A 19,041-nucleotide genomic window follows, 5' to 3' on the forward strand; every position below is an offset into this window, starting at 1 on the left:
GAAGAAGGATCATCGGCGATCAGCGGGACCAGGTAAGAAGCCGACCGGCATCTTATGTTCCGCTGGCCGGTATCTTGTGTTCCGCTGGCCGGCATCTTGTGTTCCGCCGGGCGGCGGAACAAAAGATGCCGGACGGCATTTTACCGGTCCCGCTGGCACCCGACGCTGGAGAGGGAGACCGACGGACGACGATGGACGGAGGACGACGCTGGAATACGAAAACGACGCTGGATGAGCACAGCGGGACCAGGTAAGTATGGATGCGACAAAAATACGGGGTTAACAATCCTAGCCTTTTTTTTTTGCCCGTACCAAGGTCGGGCTTAACGGCTAGGTGGTTAAAGCTAAAGTTTGGTCTGCTTTTCTGGCTCATCTATTATCAAATAAAATCTTTCCATTTTCTTTACATACTTTATTTTAGACCCACAACTTTTTTTTTACTGTACCTCTATGTGCTATGCAGAAAATTCACTGCTGATAAGAAAAGCTGAGAGGGTGTTAACTTCCGGTATAACCCTTACAACCCCATCCTCGTCTGAAATTAAGTCTTAAATGAGTGTGGCCAACCTGTGTGAGCGCTCTGAACTACAGAACACCTTGCCTTTCATTTTCATGGTTCATGTTCCTAATGGGTTGCTTTGAAGTCGTTCAAGGGAAAAACCAGGCAGGGAAATCAATACCTAGAATATCAGTGTTGCAGACAGAGGTATTAGTTCACAACAGGAAATTAGGAGCTCACAGGATTTTCAATGGCAACCAACACATGTAAATGTATGTGTATTTATTAGAAGAGAATTTGATTTTACGTATATTATTCTTTTTGCCCATCCGTGTAACTAATATTCTCAGAAGGTTGTTAGCTATGATAGTGTACATATAGCATTTTATTCATTACAGGTTTACCTAAAAGATGAAATGGCATAATATGTGCTGTAACCATTCACAAGGCCCAAAGCACTGGACGATATCCTAAAACCAGGGGTGCCCACACTTTTTTGGCTTGCGAGCTACTTTTAAAATGACCAATTCAAAATGATCTACCAACAATAAAAACATGGACTTAATAACTCCTGTGCGCAGTAGAGTTTATTTTGAAAGGCAGGGTTCTGCGATCTACTCATGTTGCCCTTGCGATCTACCTGTTGGGCACCCCTGTCCTAAACCATTTAGGTTATAAAAAAATCATTAAATAAATAGGCCTGCCTGCACCTGCCATGTTGATTACAGCAGTGATTTTCAACCACTGTGACACGGCACACTAGTGTGCCGCGGGAGATCTTCAGGTGTACCATGGGAAATTATCCAAGCCAATGTTGGATCACCATGGCTATGCAAGTCGATCGCGGAGCACTGGCTCTGCCCACTCATGTCAGCAAGGGTTGCCATAGTTCTTAGCTTGTGGTGGCACAGGATCCATAGTGTGACAAAGGAATACAGAGGCAGCTCTCTCTCTCTCGTTGGGTGAGTCATATTGCACCTTAGCTAGAACTTATTTTTATGTATATTCTTATAAATTGAAGGCATTTACCTGTTTATTTCCCTGTATCCAGTATCTTGATTTCTTATGGTTGTCAAAATCCTAACTTAATATCACTCCTTTTTTGTGGAGTGGCTGCTACATGACACTTGACAAATATTTGACAAAGGCTTTAAAGCATTTTCTTCTAGCATTTTTACTCGGATCAATATTTGGGTATAACATATTACTGGGTATTGAAGAAACCATGCACCATTCCAGAATATAACTAAATGGAATATAGATTTACATTCCATTAACAGACAAGAATAAAGAGTGCAAAATATACCCAGTAAAATATGACACCGTTTGCACAAAATGTGTTGCACTCTAATTTTTTAAAGCTTAGCAGCTGTGTTACAAACAATAGAAAAAGAAAAGGTGAGGGACTTTAAAGGCAGTATATATATACAGTGAGGAAAAGAAGTGTTTGATCCCCTGCTGATTTTGTAGGTTTGCCTTCTGACAATAAATTACCAGTCTAATTTTAATGGTAGGTTTATTGTAGCTGTGAGAGACAGGATAACAACAAAAGAACCCTCAAAATCCCATTGCTCAAAAGTCAGAGCTTGATGTGCATTGTAATTAGTTAAATAAGTATTTGACCCCTTCGCAAAAGATGACTTAGTACTTGGTGGCAAACCCCTTGTTGGTAATCACAGAGGTCAGATGTTTTTTGTAGTTGGCCATCAGGTTTGCACACATCTCAGGAGAGATTTTGTCCCACTCCTCTTTGCAGATCCTCTCCAAGTAAGTAAGGTTTTGAGGCTGATGTTTGGCAACTCAAACCTTCAGATCCCTTCACAGATTTTCTATGGGATTAAGGTCTGGAGACTGGCTAGGCCACTCCAGGACCTTCCTGTGCTTCTTCTTGAGCCACTCCTTTGTTGCCTTGGCTGTGTGTTTTGGGTCAAGCTGGAATACCCATCCATGACTCATTTTCAATGCCCTGGCTGAGGGTAGGAGATGCTCACCCAAGATTTGGCCCGTCCATTGTCCCTTCGATGCGGTGAAGGTGTCCTGTCTCTTTAGCAGAAAAACACCCCCAAAGCATAATGTGTCCACCTCCATGTTTGAGGGTGGGGATGGTGTTCTTGGGGTTATAGGCAGCATTCCTCCTCCTCCAAACACAGGGAGTTGAGTTGATGCCAAAGAGCTCAATTTTGGTCTCATCTGACCACAACACTTTCACCCATTTCTCTTCTGGATCATTCAGATGTTCATTGGCAAACTGCAGACGGGCCTGTACATGTGCTGTCTTAAGCAGCAGGACCTTGCGGGCTCTGCAAGATTTCAGGCCTTCATGGCGCAGTGTGTTACTGTCACGGTTCCACAGGGCCAAGTGGTGGATCCACTGTGTCACTAACCCAGTGGGGCCCCGTGCACGGGGCGCAGGGTCTAAGCAGTAGCTTGGTCTTCTCTAGAGCATGTAGAGGTGAGGATGTTGTGTGGCTAGCTACTGCCAGGTTGCGGCCCCCGTGCCCACCAAGGCAGATGACTGCTGACTAGCAAGAACCAAAACCCAGTGCCAGAGGGAAATCCAAAAGCGTAGTGAAACAAGCCAGGCAGCAAGCAAGAGTAGTCAGGAAAAAAGCCAAAGGTCAGTACACAGATAATACAGGAATAATATGCAGGAACTGAAGCAGTAGAAACCTGGGAGTAGAACCGCAAGGAACTCCTTGTCCAGGCAACTTCCTGTTGCCAGGTCACTTCCTTAAAAAGGGGTTGTCATGTGATGAGAGTAGGTTATGTGAGCCGCAGACACTAACTAACCCCACCAGCAGGGGGAGTGGGAGTGCTGGTGCTGAGATAGCCTCAGGTGTTGTTCACATTGCCAGCAGAGGGAGTGCGTTTGCGGAATACCCCAGTCCTCTGAAGCAAGGGAGCAGCTGAGTGAGATTCACATGACCTGGACCAGGAAGTGTGTCAAGAGTTGGATCCAGAAGCAGAGAAGGTGCTAGCAGCAGGGGACTGCAAGGGGGTGACACTGAAGGGGTTACAAATCCCCTGATCCTGCATAAATCTGTGACAGTTACCAATTGTTTTCTTGTTGATTATGGTCCCAGCTGCCCTGAGATACCGTGTAGCTCTGGGCTGCTTTCTCACCGCTCTCATGATCATTTCAACTCCACGAGGGGAGATCTTGCATGGAGCCCCAGACCAAGGGAGATTGACAGTTATTTTGCATTTTTTTCCATTTGTGAATTATCGCACCAACTGTTGTCACCTTCTCACCAAGCTGCTTGGCAATAGTCTTGTAGCCCAGTCCAGCCTTGTGTAGGTCTACAATCTTGTCCCTGACAGCCTTAAACAGCTCTTTTGTCTTGCCCATAGTGGCTAGTTTGGAATCCGAGTAACTGCTTCTGTGGACAGGTGTCTTTTATACAGGTACTGTAACAAGCTTGGAATAGGAGCACTCCCTTACAGAGGGTGCTCCTAATCTCAGCTCATTACCTGCATACAGGGAAGACCGCTGGGAGCCTGAAATCTTGCTGGTTGATAGGGGATCAAATACTTATTTCATTCATTACAATGCACGTCAATCTCTAACTTTTGAGCACTGGGTTTTTGAGGGTTCTTTTGTTATTCTGTCTCTCACACCTCCAATAAACCTACCATTACAATTATAGACTGGTCATTTCTTTGTCAGAGGGCAAACGTACAAAATCGGCAGGGGATCAAATACTTCTATCCTTCACTGTATATACATATGGCTATGTTGCTGAGTAACTAACATATGTAAAATTCAACAATACCAGTAACATTGAAAATTCTTTTATATAAGATATAAAATTAAAAACAAACGATAACACAACAAAACTTGCAAACAACATATGCATGAATTATCCTCCATAAAATTCATGAAGATAACTCATGCATATGTGGTTTGCATGTTTTGTTGTGTTATTGTTTGTTTTAATTTTTATATTAAAGAATTTTCAATGTTACTGGTATTGTTGAATTTTACAACTGTTAGTTACTGGGCAACATATATAAAAGCCAAAAAGTGTGGGCACCCCTGATCCAAGTCTTCTAATCAGGCCCAGGTTTCGTGAGTATAAATAAATTGAGAAAATATTTTTTCATTATATATACTGTATTAAGCTACAGTGTCATTTGGTAACATTTATGGTTTGTGTTGTGCTGCAGGATTTTTTCAATGTACATGTGCCGTGGCTCAAAAAAGCTTAGTGTTTTCCCTAGAAACATTTTTCAGCTGGGTAAAGAGAAGCTCTAGGTGGGTGAAATAGGAATGGGGCACACATGACAAATTTACTGCTCCCATTTTTTGTTGCCACAGAAGTACAGGAACCCGTATAATCTTGTCAGTTTTTACTACCCCCTTATACTATGTTTCCATTGTCTTTGTATAATGGCTCAACTGTAAAGTGCCCACATATTGTGACCCAAATTTTCAGTAACCACTCAAAAACATCTGGGTAGATACTAAAAAGTTCTGAGTGATGCCCTTGGCTAAAATGGGCTGGAAGTCATAGACAACCAGGTAACTAAAATTTCAGGTCAGAAATCACAATTATACTTTTTTTCTACCTGGCACTGCATTTTTGTAATATACCCCGATTAGCATTAAAAAAAATGTATTTTTAAAAATAATTGCAATCCCAAAACACGATCCAATTCTTAAAATAAAACTATAACAGCATTATGAAAAATAAGTTGTATTTTAATGGCAAAACAGCAACATAAATGTATTTAAATGTAATCAGCATAATAAAATATACATTCCTTGCCTAGGACATAGTAAATGAAAATTTTAAAAATGAAATGGACACTTTTTATAGTCCAGTTAATAATCATGTACTAAAGCAGTGTCTCCCAAAGTGTGAGCCATGTACCACCAGTGGCAGACATACTCTGGAGTGTTACCAAGGTAGATTAAATGAAAGTCTTGACAAAATAAGGAGAATTCTGCTCTGCGCAAATGATACAATTTTAGATGGCACCATCAAATACACATTTGGAAGTTCTTCACTCTAGTTTTTAAATTTTTCTTTATATGATATGAGTTCAGTTCCAGTATTTCATTACTCTTTTTGCAAGAAATATATTACCTTGGTAAATGGCTATTTGATTCTAATATTTAATGAGATGCTACCAATAAATTATGGTCATTGAGAAAATACCGAGATAAAGATGGAAATACACAGCCTGTTCTGTAACAGATTCTTATACTGCTCTCAAAATACACATTTGAAAAAGTCACTGCAATTTTGCAGCATGAAAAACATACAATACTGAGTTCATTCATCAAAATTTCACCTATTTATTAAATTGTAGTGTTATGTAAAAATGCAAGCTGTGAATCTTGGTTTAAAACTTAAATAAACCCCCTAGTATGCTAGATTTTTGTTCAGAGGAAGAACACTTAATTGTGGTGAAAACACATCCTCAGTCTTCTGGCAGGACAGTGACGACTCAAAACAGCAAAAGGAGGTAATCCCACTGTTGTTAATACATGTTTTCCTTCGGCACAAGGACCTTCATAAAAGCCTCTCATGGTGTTGCATCTTGCTTTTCCCAAGTGTTGCTGAAGTGTATTTTCATGGGACTGTAAAAGTCGTTGTGATTCTCAGGAAGTAGCAATGATACAGTGACAACACAGTAGCTTTAAAAAGTGCCCAGAAGACTAATAAGGATAGTATTGGCTTAAGTGCCAGTTGTAGCCTATAATTTCATCTGAAGCCATAAAACAAATAAACAGCAAAGCCAATGAAAACAACAGCCAAGAAAAAAAGAAATGTAAGCTGGAGCTGAAACAACATGTAAGACAGAAGTCCATTTACTAACATGGAACAGGAAATGATGAAAAGTCTGGTGATGTTACTGCTGTGTTTCATGACGACAGACATAATCAATCCATTGACAGCTTGACTGACGATGATCATCAAAACCCAAATGGAGAAACCATCCAGAAAATTACTGCTGGGATTTCCTGATAAATGGGCCAGAAAATTGATTACAATGCCAAAGGAGTACAAGAAAATGTTCTGTAGGTTCAGAGGGATGTTTTGAGTCTTTAGCGTCATCTCTGTGTATACAGCGGACATTCCAGAGATCAAGCAATAGAATAGCATTAGCAGTAACCCTTGAAAAGTGATGTAAGGATGTGTAGCAGCTGAGGCCTTCTCTATGTCATGAATCCCCCCATAGCTGTAGAACACACCGGCAACTGTCAACAAAAATAAAGCAAGCCATTTGCGGATGGAGAGTCTCTGACCCAGGAAGATGCTATATAGAAGAGCAGTACTGACAATCTTTAGGTTACTTAACACTTGGAAACTGCTGGGGTCCATAAAACGTTGCATGTGTACCACTAGATTATTGTTCACACCATAGAGAATGGCAGGAAATGCATAGGGAAGAGCAAGCTTCCATGATACTGGCAAATCAAATGGTTTCCGCTCTGTGATTAGGAGACTTGCTAGAGAAATGATTAATTTCAAGACCTCAATGAGAAGAACAACTGCAGATGAACTAAAAGATATTATCCCATCCACTCTGCACATAGATATAAGAGGTGTATGAGAGCCATAGATGACTACAGAAAGTATTAACATAAGTGTCCACTGTATTCTTCTTAACATATCTCCAGTGGAGGATCTCAATGATGCCTCTGTACCTACATTATCAATAACAATCATTTCAGCTGTATCAGTATATTAAATATGAACAAGCATAGACACAGATAGGCAAGGCACCAAACAGACTAATGTTTAAATGTTGTCTTTGGGTTTTTGGAAATCAATACAATATTGGTATCAAATCCCGTTTATTAACACATATGAATATAAGAAAATAATGCAATATATTCTGGAAGCTACAGACAGTTTATTATGGATAATATGTAACATGCTAAAAGAATACCATCGTCCTAGCTAAAAGGTTTGTGAGACTGGTCCACTAGGTTAGGGATGACCCCACTGAGATGTAGAAGTGTTATTTAAAATTCATGAAAGTTGAAAGTAAATTTGCCGATAGTCCAGTGAGCGCAATGCGTGTCAATGGTGATGTTCCCATCACCTTTTCAGCATTGCTATGTAACCTTTAGTCCAAAACACAATTTGCATTGAATCTAGACAAGTAAATTAGAGAAAGCACTTAACAGTGTGTTATCAGGCCTGCTGAGCCAATTCCTACTACCTGCTGCAGATCCAGTTCAGACAATTGCACACGTAGTGACACTGTATGCAATTAGAGGTACCCAATATTGAATATAGTTCCAAGAAAGCACTTAAAGCATGGAAGGAGCAGTTAATGGAGTGTCAGCATAATCCTCTTGGCTTAATCAGACCCCCTTCTTAAAGAGGCAAGATAGTCTTTGATAGTCTTCTCCACATTTGGTACTGAATAAGACTGAGCAGCATAAATTCCTGTAATGGTTCCCACTGCAAAGCCCAGCACAGCTGAAGACCTGAGTTTGGCAACAACATAACCAGCCAAAAACCCCTTCAGGAATGGCGAGCTGAGAAAAGAGCCTTCCTGCAAATGACAAAAAAAATGTTTTAACCTACTGCCATAGAAAATATACATTAAAAAATATCTACTATCACTACTATTCCCACTATAATCGATCCTTGCTATATTGATCATCTAAACCTATCAATTCTAAATTCCTACTCTTTAGATTCTCCAGAAACTTTTGTCTTGATGTACATGTACACACAGAGTATTTGCACAGTATGGCATTATTATCCTAAACTGTGTCCCCCTTCCAGCATTGGTAAATCTGCAATTTGCCTCATTGCTGGTGCTCCTGACATCCAATGTTCCCACCTTCCTTGATTGGCTCCGATGATACAAGTCCCGCATATGCAAATGGAAGTTCAATAATCTTAACACCTAACACTTACCTCTAGAATATGTAAAGTTGCAGGATTGTTCAGTGACCTGCACATGTATTGTTGTTGGTGTACAATTAGTTAAAAAATTGCTAGAAGACAGGGAAAAACTTTTATGTCAGAAAAGACATACTAGGTTCCTTCAACCATACAGAGAGACCAAGAGGTTTTCCAGGAGCCCTATCTGCACTGCCTTTCCTGTGGTGCAATGCTAGACTTCTTTTGGACTGAATGATGCCCAGTTATTTTGCCCAATTCCACATCATTCATGTCCTGGGCATCTTAAGGGCTGCAATGAATGGACACAATACTGATATTTTATTGCTAGCATAACTCTCTCTAGCCACTACCCTCCATATAGAAGCATATCTAAGTGAGTGAGGTGTGGCAAAACCATATCTTTAAGGTGTATCTCCCTCCTCTCCCTTTCTCCCTGCACTACCCTCCATAAACAGTGGCTAGTCAGCAGATGGTTTAATTTTTTGTTCAATAGAAGGCTGGGCATGGCATGGAGTGACCATTATGATGTCAAGCTATATGCAGCCATTAATTTAATTTCAGTATGGCAAAACAATGGTAAATTATGTGTTTATGCATTTATATAGTGCTGGCATCTTCCGCAGTGCTTTACAGAAACCATAGTCATATCACTGTCTCTCAGTGAAGCTCACAATCTAATGGAAGCAGATGAGGGGTGGACAATAGGAAGGTGCAGGAAAGAGCACAGAATGGTTTCACAACATCCCACCCAGTTAATAACATAAGTGTTTCCCTTGTAATGTTAACTATTTATGTGGCTAAAACTAGTGAAACTGGGGAAAATAAAATGTTGCTAGTAACCTAAGTGTACAAACTATCACCTGGTGCTAAGTTTTCAAAGACAGCTGCATGAAGAAGAATAACTGCTGGTATCTCTGAATGGACAAGAAATAAACTTTTATTGTTCATTGATGGCTTGGTCCCTAATATTTCATGAAGTTTAATCTTTTATTTGCTAAAAACACAGACTGCAATCCTCCTCCAAAGGATTTAGTGAAGTGACAGGGTTTCACAATAAACACACCATAGGGAATGCACACAAACAACTATGAAGTGAACCATCATTTAATAAATCAGTACCTGGAATTGGGGGAGAGGATATATATGTGTATATAAGTGGAAACATACACACACTGAACTAATCAAGTGACCAATTACAATTTAATTTCATCACAATCTGGATAGAATTTTGGTACATCCATAGTTGGGTATAACTGCACTTTACAAAAAAGAAAGATCTGTGTCCACAAAGATAAACATACAGTAATGTAACACTTATACGGAACTTAAGTTGTTTTAAGCTGAGCTCTATAATGTGAAAGCAAAATATGAGTTTACCTGAGATACCCCGGCGTGCACCTCATTTTCCAGTTTACGCTGCAGGCCTTCTAACTGGTTTTTGAGAAAGGCAAGATCCTTTAACTTTGGGGAGCCCTGAGGAATGTAAAATACAATACATTAAGATCTGATCAAATAAATTGCAAGGTGGGATACTAAACATTCAAAAAAATTTAAATGTAAAAATTATGTTGCAATATTCTATTTTATTTTCACAAAGAATATTGCCTATAAATTAACCAGAAACTGAATCAATTGTAAGAAAAGACTGTATATTTTGTGGTAATAACTGACAGTAAAAAACCCAACACTTTAACTTGATCTAAACTTGTTTCCCCAATTTACAAGCACAATAATGCAATTATAAGGCTAATAATCCTGCCAATGATTTACCACTGAGATTATTGTATTGTTTGCAATATGTTTTATATGATGCCAGAATATACACAGGTCCAACATGAACTTCAATGAAAAGTTAAAGATAATATTAATTTTAAACTAAAATATAACAAATAAAAAATCAAAACCTCTACTAATGATAATATGGAGGCTGCCATTGCCTACTTTTTTTTGGAAATGTTAGTTACCAGGCTAAAATGCAGGGTCAATGCTTCAGTTTGTCGTAGTCAGATGTTCTGAGGTCACTGCTTACTTTCCTTACATACACTGATAAGCCAAAACATCAAAACCCCCTGCCTAATAATGTGGAGGATCCCCTTTTGCTATGAAAACCTATTTGAGCTATTGATTCATGGACTTCACAAGTCCATCACACCATGATGTAATATAGGGCTACGTACACACATGCAATGGTTCTTGCCTGATAATCGGCTCAGGGCCGATATCGGTCGAGAATCTGGCATGTGTACAGCACTCGTTGTTCATCGTCGGAACGACTGTCCTGGCGGATCCATGAACGATAGACGATCGTAATGGAAGTGAAGGGGAAGAGAGCGCAGCGGGGTGCTGCTTCGTCGTTCTCCCTCTCCCCTCTCCATAGAGCAGAACAGAGCTGTATGTACAGTACTTGTTCATGCATTGTGCAGTCGTTGGAAAGGATCGTGAAAGATCCTTTCCAAGGACAGTTATTGCACGTGTGTACATAGCCTTAGCAGCAGATCCTTTAATTTACAATGCCTCTTCCTATCATTTCCCCAGGTAAACAATAAACACACATCTGGCCATCCACATGATGTAAAAGCAAACATGATTTATCAGACCAGGCCACTTCTGGCTACTGCCTCATAGTACAGTTCTGACCCTCAGTGACCACAGCAGAGATGAGGTATTAGATACTTTGGGGTTGTCACATTCACAAGATATTTCAGCAATCATAGCTCTTGAGTACAGTGAATTTCAGAGTAGCAAGTATTAATGTTTTATTTGAAGGCTGTTATTGTTTTACCTTTTTTTAAATTATAAAGCCATGCCCTATGTAATACATTTATGTAACACAAATCTTACTGGTTGATGTAGGTGTGCGGTATTATCATTTTGGATATTTGAGCTACAGCATTTTGACCATGCAAAGTGGTTAGATTATTAAATCCCCATCAACCAGCTTATCTTCATTTGCTGCAGTGAAAAATAAAAAGAGGCAAAGCAGATGGTGAAATTAAATTGTGGTACGTGACATCATTTCAGAGAGAGATTTAATTAAGTGTCCAGCTTTACACTTACTGGCAAACAGTGGTTAAACTGTATTATTCAGTATCTGTGAAAACTTTAATCCACATTTAAATAGATATGCGACTGTATAAAAGCTAATGTACAAAATATTCCCATTTACGAGAAAAACATTTGTAGCTGTGCTACAAAAAAAAGGCCAAAGAAACATAAAACAGCATTTCTGCAATACATGTGACATTCACTGAAGGCATCTTCCTGGTGCATGTGTTCAAATTACAGTGAATAACTTGACCTGCAGTCAATGTTTGGTAAATGCTCACTGCTTTATAAACTTTGCTACTAATCTTTGACAGTAAACACGTGCAAGGCATTTGTATGGGTTTTCTATGGGCAAACCAAAAATATACTAGTAGGCCACATTCATCTTTGACTATGTAAATAATACATAACTATGGGAAGGCATTAAACTGTAAAGCTCCTTTGGGACAACTTGGAACTTGGACTTTGTAGGTCACTGCAGAACATGTAAACCCTATAAAAACTCAAACACTTTTTAAGCCAGTAAAAAAAAAAACAAAGCATTGAATCACTTTTTTTTCAAAATACCCATGTTTTCATTAGGAAGCCTTACTTCTAGTTCTTTTGACATCAGAATAAGGAATGGTTCCAATGGTTGTCAATAGGACATGAAGACACACACACATACAAAAAAAAAACTAGTTTTTGTTTAAGTCAGTGCCTCCCCTGAATAGATTTACCATTAGTTCCCATTATAAAAGAAAGTGAAAATACATTTTCTTAAGAGTGACAGACTGCAAGTAAAATGGTGACAGAGGTCTATAACATTACAAATTTTGCTTTTAACAATAAAACATTTTGCTTTAGCCTTTAAAGTCACCAGGTGGAGGTCTAGTTTTCTTTTCACATTCAGTACTTTGATGATGATGATATTGTACATTAATAAGAGATTGGCTGTTTATGATTTAATCAAAATAGCCAATCAGGTCAGGCTTTGGCCAAAGACACCGGATCCCTGGCATGAGGAAAAGGTAGACACACACTGCAGACTCATGTGGTATGTAAGCATAGACTTATCCTTTTCATGTGTTAAATGGTAATTTATGAACAAAGACAATATACACATTGGAAAAATGAAAATATATATAAAAAAATTCAAATAAACCTGACTCACAACTACTATGGAATTCATATAAAGTACATCCCAATTACAAAGAAGAAATGCCAGACACAGGACATGTTCATACGTATCTATGTGGAGTTTGCAAGGACTTGTTTAGTGAGAATGCACAGTGGGTTTGCCATAGTAATAAAAAGATATATATATGAGGTTAGGCTTAAGCTAAGTACACATAATTTCAATGTTTCTCGCCCGATAATCGGCTCAGGGCCGATATTGAATGAGAATCTGAAGTGTGTACAGTGTGCGTCGATCATCGCCCGAATGACAGTCCTGGCAGATCCACGGGGATGAAAGTTCGTAATGCGCAGCGGGGTGCTGCTCTGTCGCTCTCCCCCTCCCCTCTGCATACAGCAGAATGGTGCTGTATGTACAGCATTGTTCATGCATCGTGGCGTGCTTAGTTGTTGGAAAGGATTGTGAAAGATCCTTTCCAACAACTATAATTGCAAGTGTGTATGCAGCTTAAGGCACAGGCATTCCAGCCCACAGCCTGCGATTCCAGAATGAAGATGGCGTGGTAGACAAAGGAGCTCATGCCTTTTCCCTATTTCCATATCAGCAAATTTCTTATCAGGCCATATGTATGTAGTACACACCCTCCCTCCATTCTAATCTGTGTTCTACTGTGTAGGGAATAACAAAAGGCTGAAATCAAGCCAAATTCAGTACCTTGCACTAGCCATATTTAAAAGACCTCAAAGCAGCATTACATTCTGGCATTCCGTACAATGTATTGCCCAAATATTATCCTACTTCCCTTTGTCCCAGAGTACTCATTCTGTGTAACACAATTCTCCCTATTTCCTTGTATATATTCTGTATCAAAGTGAGAAATAAAGCATTTGTTGCTTATGGTCAGCTGTTCACCCTGTTTTTTTACCTAGCAATTACATGGCTATTGCCTGCTTTCTACATAACAGAAACACAGTGGGAAGCTGAGTGTGGCACACTATCAATGCTATAGGGCTCCAACAAAAAGCGAAGGAAGCCAGTTTACCATTTTAGCTATATACTTGTAAAAAACAAACAAAAATAAATACAATCTGACTTTATCTCCATTTGAAAATAGACATTAAGTGCAGGATTTTGCTATGATCTAAACCATTGATGCTCTCTCTAAACTTGTGCAGGGTGCCTGGTCTTGTATCCACCCCCTGTAGTGTTCTGTAGGCAACCTATAGAGCAGAGGATATGATGAATCCCACCCATTGTGTGTAGCCTAATGATGATGTTTCTGCTGCTTTTCCAAGGTAAAATCTGACTTGCCATGGAATTCACAAGGTGAAGGTTTATCTTAAATGGCTATTGAAAAATACATTAAAATAAAGTTGAACTCTGGAAGCAAAAACACATTTAGAAACCCTGAAAATTGGTAATAATGCCCAAAACTCTTTTACGATCTGAAGTCAAGCCCAATTACCTACCAGAAAGCAGTGCACACATTTGGCACTAGAGGGAACAAATATCTATGCTGGCTGCAGGAAAAACTGTATGGAGTACCACAAATAAAAGTACCACCCAAACTACAGCTTTAAGCAGCAAAATAATAAAGACTGCTATAGTTTACTAATGTTGCCTGATCAATTATTTATTCATTAAAGAAGTGCAAATACAATTTTTTCAAGTTGCGAATAGAGATTTAATTTTCATTATTATACAGGAATCAGATCAATGCTATAGGGGACAGCACTGTGTTGCTCTTTGACTTAGATGATAAGACACAACCTGTCTGACATGGTTCTTGCAAGCTTGCTTTGTCCTTGTGAAGGTCACTGCTACTGTGCACACTGCTACTGTGAGACATGTTTTGGTCTTGTTTTAGAAACTGTTTAGGACAGAAGATTACAGAGCTAAGGCTATGTACACACATCAGATGAATCTCATCTTATAATCGCCTTAGTGCTGATATAGGATGAGAATCTGGATTGTGTACAGCGCTTGTCATCTGCACCTCTGTCCTGGCAGATCCACAGACAACGAACGATCATAGTGAAAGTGAAGGGCAGCGAGCGCAACGGGGTGCAGATCCGTTGCATTCCCCCTTTCCTCCTCATAATACAGAACGGTGCTGTATGTACAGCACTCGTATATGCATCAAACACTTGTTTGTCGTTGGAAAGGATTGTGGAAGATCTTTTCCAACAACAATTATTGCACGTGTACATTAATTAATTAATTAGGTGTGTATTCTGCAGATGATAGTAAGTGAAATAATTGTCTTGTATGTGGTACATTTCACACAGTTTGTGTTTGGCTGCAAGTGCACATTGGTATGTGTGTTAAAAGCTGTGCTACTTTCTGTATATTTGAGAAGAGCTACATTGCTATTTATTCTGAATGGCACTCTAATACACCTATATAGCTAATCCTTATTTGATGACTTACCTGTTTACTGTCCATTCAAACATACAACTAGCTCTACAACGAATACCTAGTACAAGAGCTGTACAGTCACGTAGCATTCCCGTTTACTCTTCCAGGCTCCATTTTTCTTCCTTCTTAGCAATCCAAGTCTGCAGGCCGTCAGTGAACATGTCACTGACACACACTGCACGCTTGCAGCAATGTTGGCTCTCTAGTATGCTCCAGAATATGGTTGATTAGTGAGAAGCATCTGTATATTTTATAAAGCAACACAACTGTATTTTAGAGAACCACAACACATGTATTTAACAACTTATGAGCTGCAGTGCTGAAAACTTCATTTTTTTATGTGCTGATATTTGTTAGGGCCCATTTTAAGTGCACTGGTTAGCACTTTATGTAAATATTGGAAATTCTTATATATTTGTTAAGTATTAAATCTAAAAAGCTGCTCTAACTTCTGAATCTGTAAGATACACTACAAGTAATCCATTCCCCACCTAAGATGAAAGTACATAAAGAAACATTGATCAGGTCATATGCACAGTGCAGCCTGTCATAATTCTGTGTGGATGTTCTCCATCAGCATATTGCACTACAGGAGGAATGGCAGGGTCGTGTTTAGAAGGCTGTGCAGAGTAAAAGCAAATTTGGAAAGAAACTGGCTCTTTTTTTATTCACAGGATTTTTAGAGGATGGATTTAGAATCATTTAGTAAATTTATTATGAGTCTATTCAGACTGTCCTACTGCCAATAAGCACTGTGCCAAAGCAAACTATTTTGAATGGGCTGCAAACACATAACAATGCATCCTTACATGGACAACCAGTGCAGCTGCACCACTGTGTGTTGTAGTGCAGTGAAATGCAAGGAATACTGCATGGTCAAGGAGTGTTGCCATAAAATGAACATCTAGTAATAAATGTGCTATACAACACATTACAGATTTGCACTAGTGTGATTGGGCCCTTCGGTAATTTGACTTTTTGTTTTTACTGTTTTCTTTTTGAGATACAAGAAAATAATCAGGCGTTTTACAGTATCAAAAGAGCTTCCATAGCCCCTAGTCAATCTATCAGCTTTAAGTAAAATAACATGTTACACTTAGCCATGTAGTTTTCTAAGACCTGAAAAGGACAATGTCACCACAAGACTATGTCCCAAATGCTAGGCAGTGTTCTCCCAGCCCCTTTTGGCTGGTTGCATCACCCAGCCCTTTTCAGTAACCACCCGGTTGTTTCTGGGTAGTTAATGAAAAGTTGGGTCACAATACAGGTGATGCCCCCAGCCTCTAGCTTCTTCCCAAAAACTTTCTTGAGAAGACTGCCTTTGCCTCATTGCTTCTTGGCTACTGCAGGTATCCAACCTTTTGAACGTGTGTACAATTCCTGCTCCACTGGCTTCCCCCTGCCAGCTTGTATGTCACATAGTAATGTACTAACCATTGGGGGGAACTGATGTTTGCACATCTAGAAGTGATTAAACCCTGCAGCAGGCAGGGAACAGTGAAGACAGCACTTCGGGAGGAAACAGGTCATGGTATAGAAGTGATTCTGTGGTAAGTGTCACTGTAAGGTGGCTATACAGGTAGTCCCCAGGTTACATACGAGATAAGGACTGAAGGTTTGTTGCCAAGTTGAATTTGTATGCAAGTTGGAACAGGTAAATTATTTAAATAAATGCAATTAGGACGGATGTTTGTCTCAACATATTAGGCAGTATGTTGTAAGTTACTGTATAAAATCCTCACTGTAAGGTAATCACATAGCAAAAAATAAATAAATAAAAAAATCTTTATGACATTCATTAACTTCTGGAGCAAGCTGTGCTTTGATATGCAAACAGAAATAGCTGCAGAGTTTGTCTTGGTCATTAAAGAGTTATAAGATGTTACAGATCAGCTCAGCTCCTGTGATCACCCACAACCTCAGCTGTATTTAGCTAAAGATTTCTTCTGCAAGTCATGCAAACCCCCTAAGCCTTTGTCCTGCACACAGTGAGCAGGGAAGCCCGTTCCAATCTAGTCGTCCGTCTTTAACTTGCAGAAGGATCAATTACTGCTTTTTTTTAACACAGCTCTATAAATAATTTGCCCATCTGGCAGTAGGTCAGAGATGAAGAATGCAGACAGACATATATGCCTTCTCTTCTACAAGGTTAACATAGGTATGGATAAAGTAATGAAGGACCTCTGTCACATAGCTGTGTAATTCTACTGAGCAAATCCCATCCCTGTATGTATACTGGTGACCACTGTCACTAAAACAACAGACTAATTCATCTGAGGGAAAATCCTACACATTTTGTACACTTCTGATCCATTGCTTCTCATTTCCTGATGCTTCTTTAGAACAGGAAGTGAAGGAAATCTCCCTATACCTGGATGGGGACATAAAGGGGACTTTAACCCTTTCTTCCCCTGTACAAAGCTAAAACAAATTGCCTGGACATACACATAACTGTATTACCATTATTAAACAGTATTTCTATAGTGCCAACATATTATGCAGTGCTGTACAATGACAGATACACACAGTGACAGAGGAGGAGGAGAGGACCCTGCCCCGAGGAGCTTACAATCTAGGAGGTGGGGGCAGTGACATACTATAGGGGGGAACCTTATCAAGATGAGGGGCATTTTATACTGAAACTTAGAAAAGTGTATAGAAGTCACATAAATGGTTAAGGTGGCTGCTCTTGAGGAACCTGCTACTAAAACTGGCACAGAAAATGCCATATGCCTGGCACTGGCAAAGCCCATTTGTGGCTGCAATCACAAAGTAACCTATTAGTGCACTGGAATTAAGACATATTTTACTGTCAGGCGTACATTGCTATGGTGGAATAATAAAGTTAAATAAAACTAAAGTACATACCCAGGCAATGTTATGAGAACAGGACCAAGTTGTACCACTTTTTAATTGTAATTATTTAATTCCCCACTTTACAATGAGACAAGACGTTGACACTCATCGTTGACACATAGAGTATCTAGCAAACCGGACACAAAACACACGGTAAAAGTGATTACATAACGAATAGCCGCCTCTCTACACTCACCTTGTCATCCGCCATGTTGTTAGCCAGGGCATGCGCACTGAAAACCACACTGCCGGCTAATCGATGTGCTGCGGGATCCACTCCACGTACTGATAGCAAGAGTTCGGAGAGCGGCTACTTTTCCTGCAGTCACGTGACATCGCTGAGGCGCGTTCTAGTCAGAGAAGATGTGGAGCATATGGGTTCATGTTGTGACAACATTGTGTGCAGTAATAGGCGGGTTAGCAAGGATTTCATAATAAAACATGGCACTATATGGTTTAGTAATGTCTGCCCCAATAGAGGCCACCAGAAAACGTAAAAAGCAACGGAGCATCTGGCATTTTGTGTATACCAAAGGATTGGGAATTGTTATGTAGTAGAAGGGATATACATATACATATAACCCCAGGAAAAACAATATTACTGCAGTGTGAAAACACAAACGTCATAAATATACAGAAAAAAATGACGCTTTCCTTAGCCCTTGCCACCCTGAAAGCCAAAATTGTTTTCCTCTTTCAAGCACTCTGGACCTTATGACTCAAGTAATGGCAAATGAAAAAATAAATACGACTGCTTTATTTTAACCACCTAGGTAATACAAGCTTTAAACCCCACAGCATGGTCATTTTTAAAGCAAAATTTCAGTTTCTCCTTTTTACTTCAACACTGCAGTAATAATCCTGGTTGAGAAACATTTGGGGTTGTGTGAGGGCAGTTCAGTACAGGAAAAATGTAAACCCAGGTTTCGTCATGATGATCCTTGGGGGTTGTATCTTTAGCCTGGAATAATGGCAAGTGATTTGGATGGTCTTCACTCAACTTTAAAGAACAGCGCCAGTCAGGAATGAGGTAGGACAGGGGTCAGCAACCTTTACTATCAAAAGAGCCATTTTGCCTCCTCTTCCACTAAAGAAAAATAGTCTGGAGCCGCAAAACATAACACTGTTTATAAACTTTTAAAAGTTTTAATATTTTTTAATTTTACCTATTACAACAAGTGTGCATGTGTAGGCCTACTTTGAAATAAATTAAACACTGAACTATGCCC

General features: G+C 39.6%; 2 protein-coding genes across 2 annotated transcripts; both read right to left on the reverse strand.

Moving 5' to 3' along the window:
• Positions 1-5,180: 5,180 nt before the first annotated feature.
• Positions 5,181-7,188, reverse strand: SLC35A4 (solute carrier family 35 member A4). Its single transcript, XM_072400693.1, has one exon. It carries the CDS (start codon positions 7,177-7,179, stop codon positions 6,211-6,213), a length of 969 nt encoding a protein of 322 aa, XP_072256794.1. The 5' UTR covers positions 7,180-7,188; the 3' UTR covers positions 5,181-6,210.
• A 102-nt stretch (positions 7,189-7,290) lies between these two features.
• LOC140323531 (SLC35A4 upstream open reading frame protein) lies at positions 7,291-18,132 on the reverse strand. The gene is made up of 3 exons (XM_072400694.1): positions 18,009-18,132; positions 9,754-9,849; positions 7,291-8,017 (listed from the first exon to the last, which is right to left on the reverse strand). Exons 1-3 carry the CDS (start codon positions 18,021-18,023, stop codon positions 7,820-7,822), a joined length of 309 nt encoding a protein of 102 aa, XP_072256795.1. The 5' UTR covers positions 18,024-18,132; the 3' UTR covers positions 7,291-7,819.
• Between the last annotated feature and the right edge of the window lie 909 nt (positions 18,133-19,041).

This window comes from Pyxicephalus adspersus, chromosome 2, assembly GCF_032062135.1.
Source record: "Pyxicephalus adspersus chromosome 2, UCB_Pads_2.0, whole genome shotgun sequence".
NCBI lineage: Eukaryota > Metazoa > Chordata > Amphibia > Anura > Pyxicephalidae > Pyxicephalus > Pyxicephalus adspersus.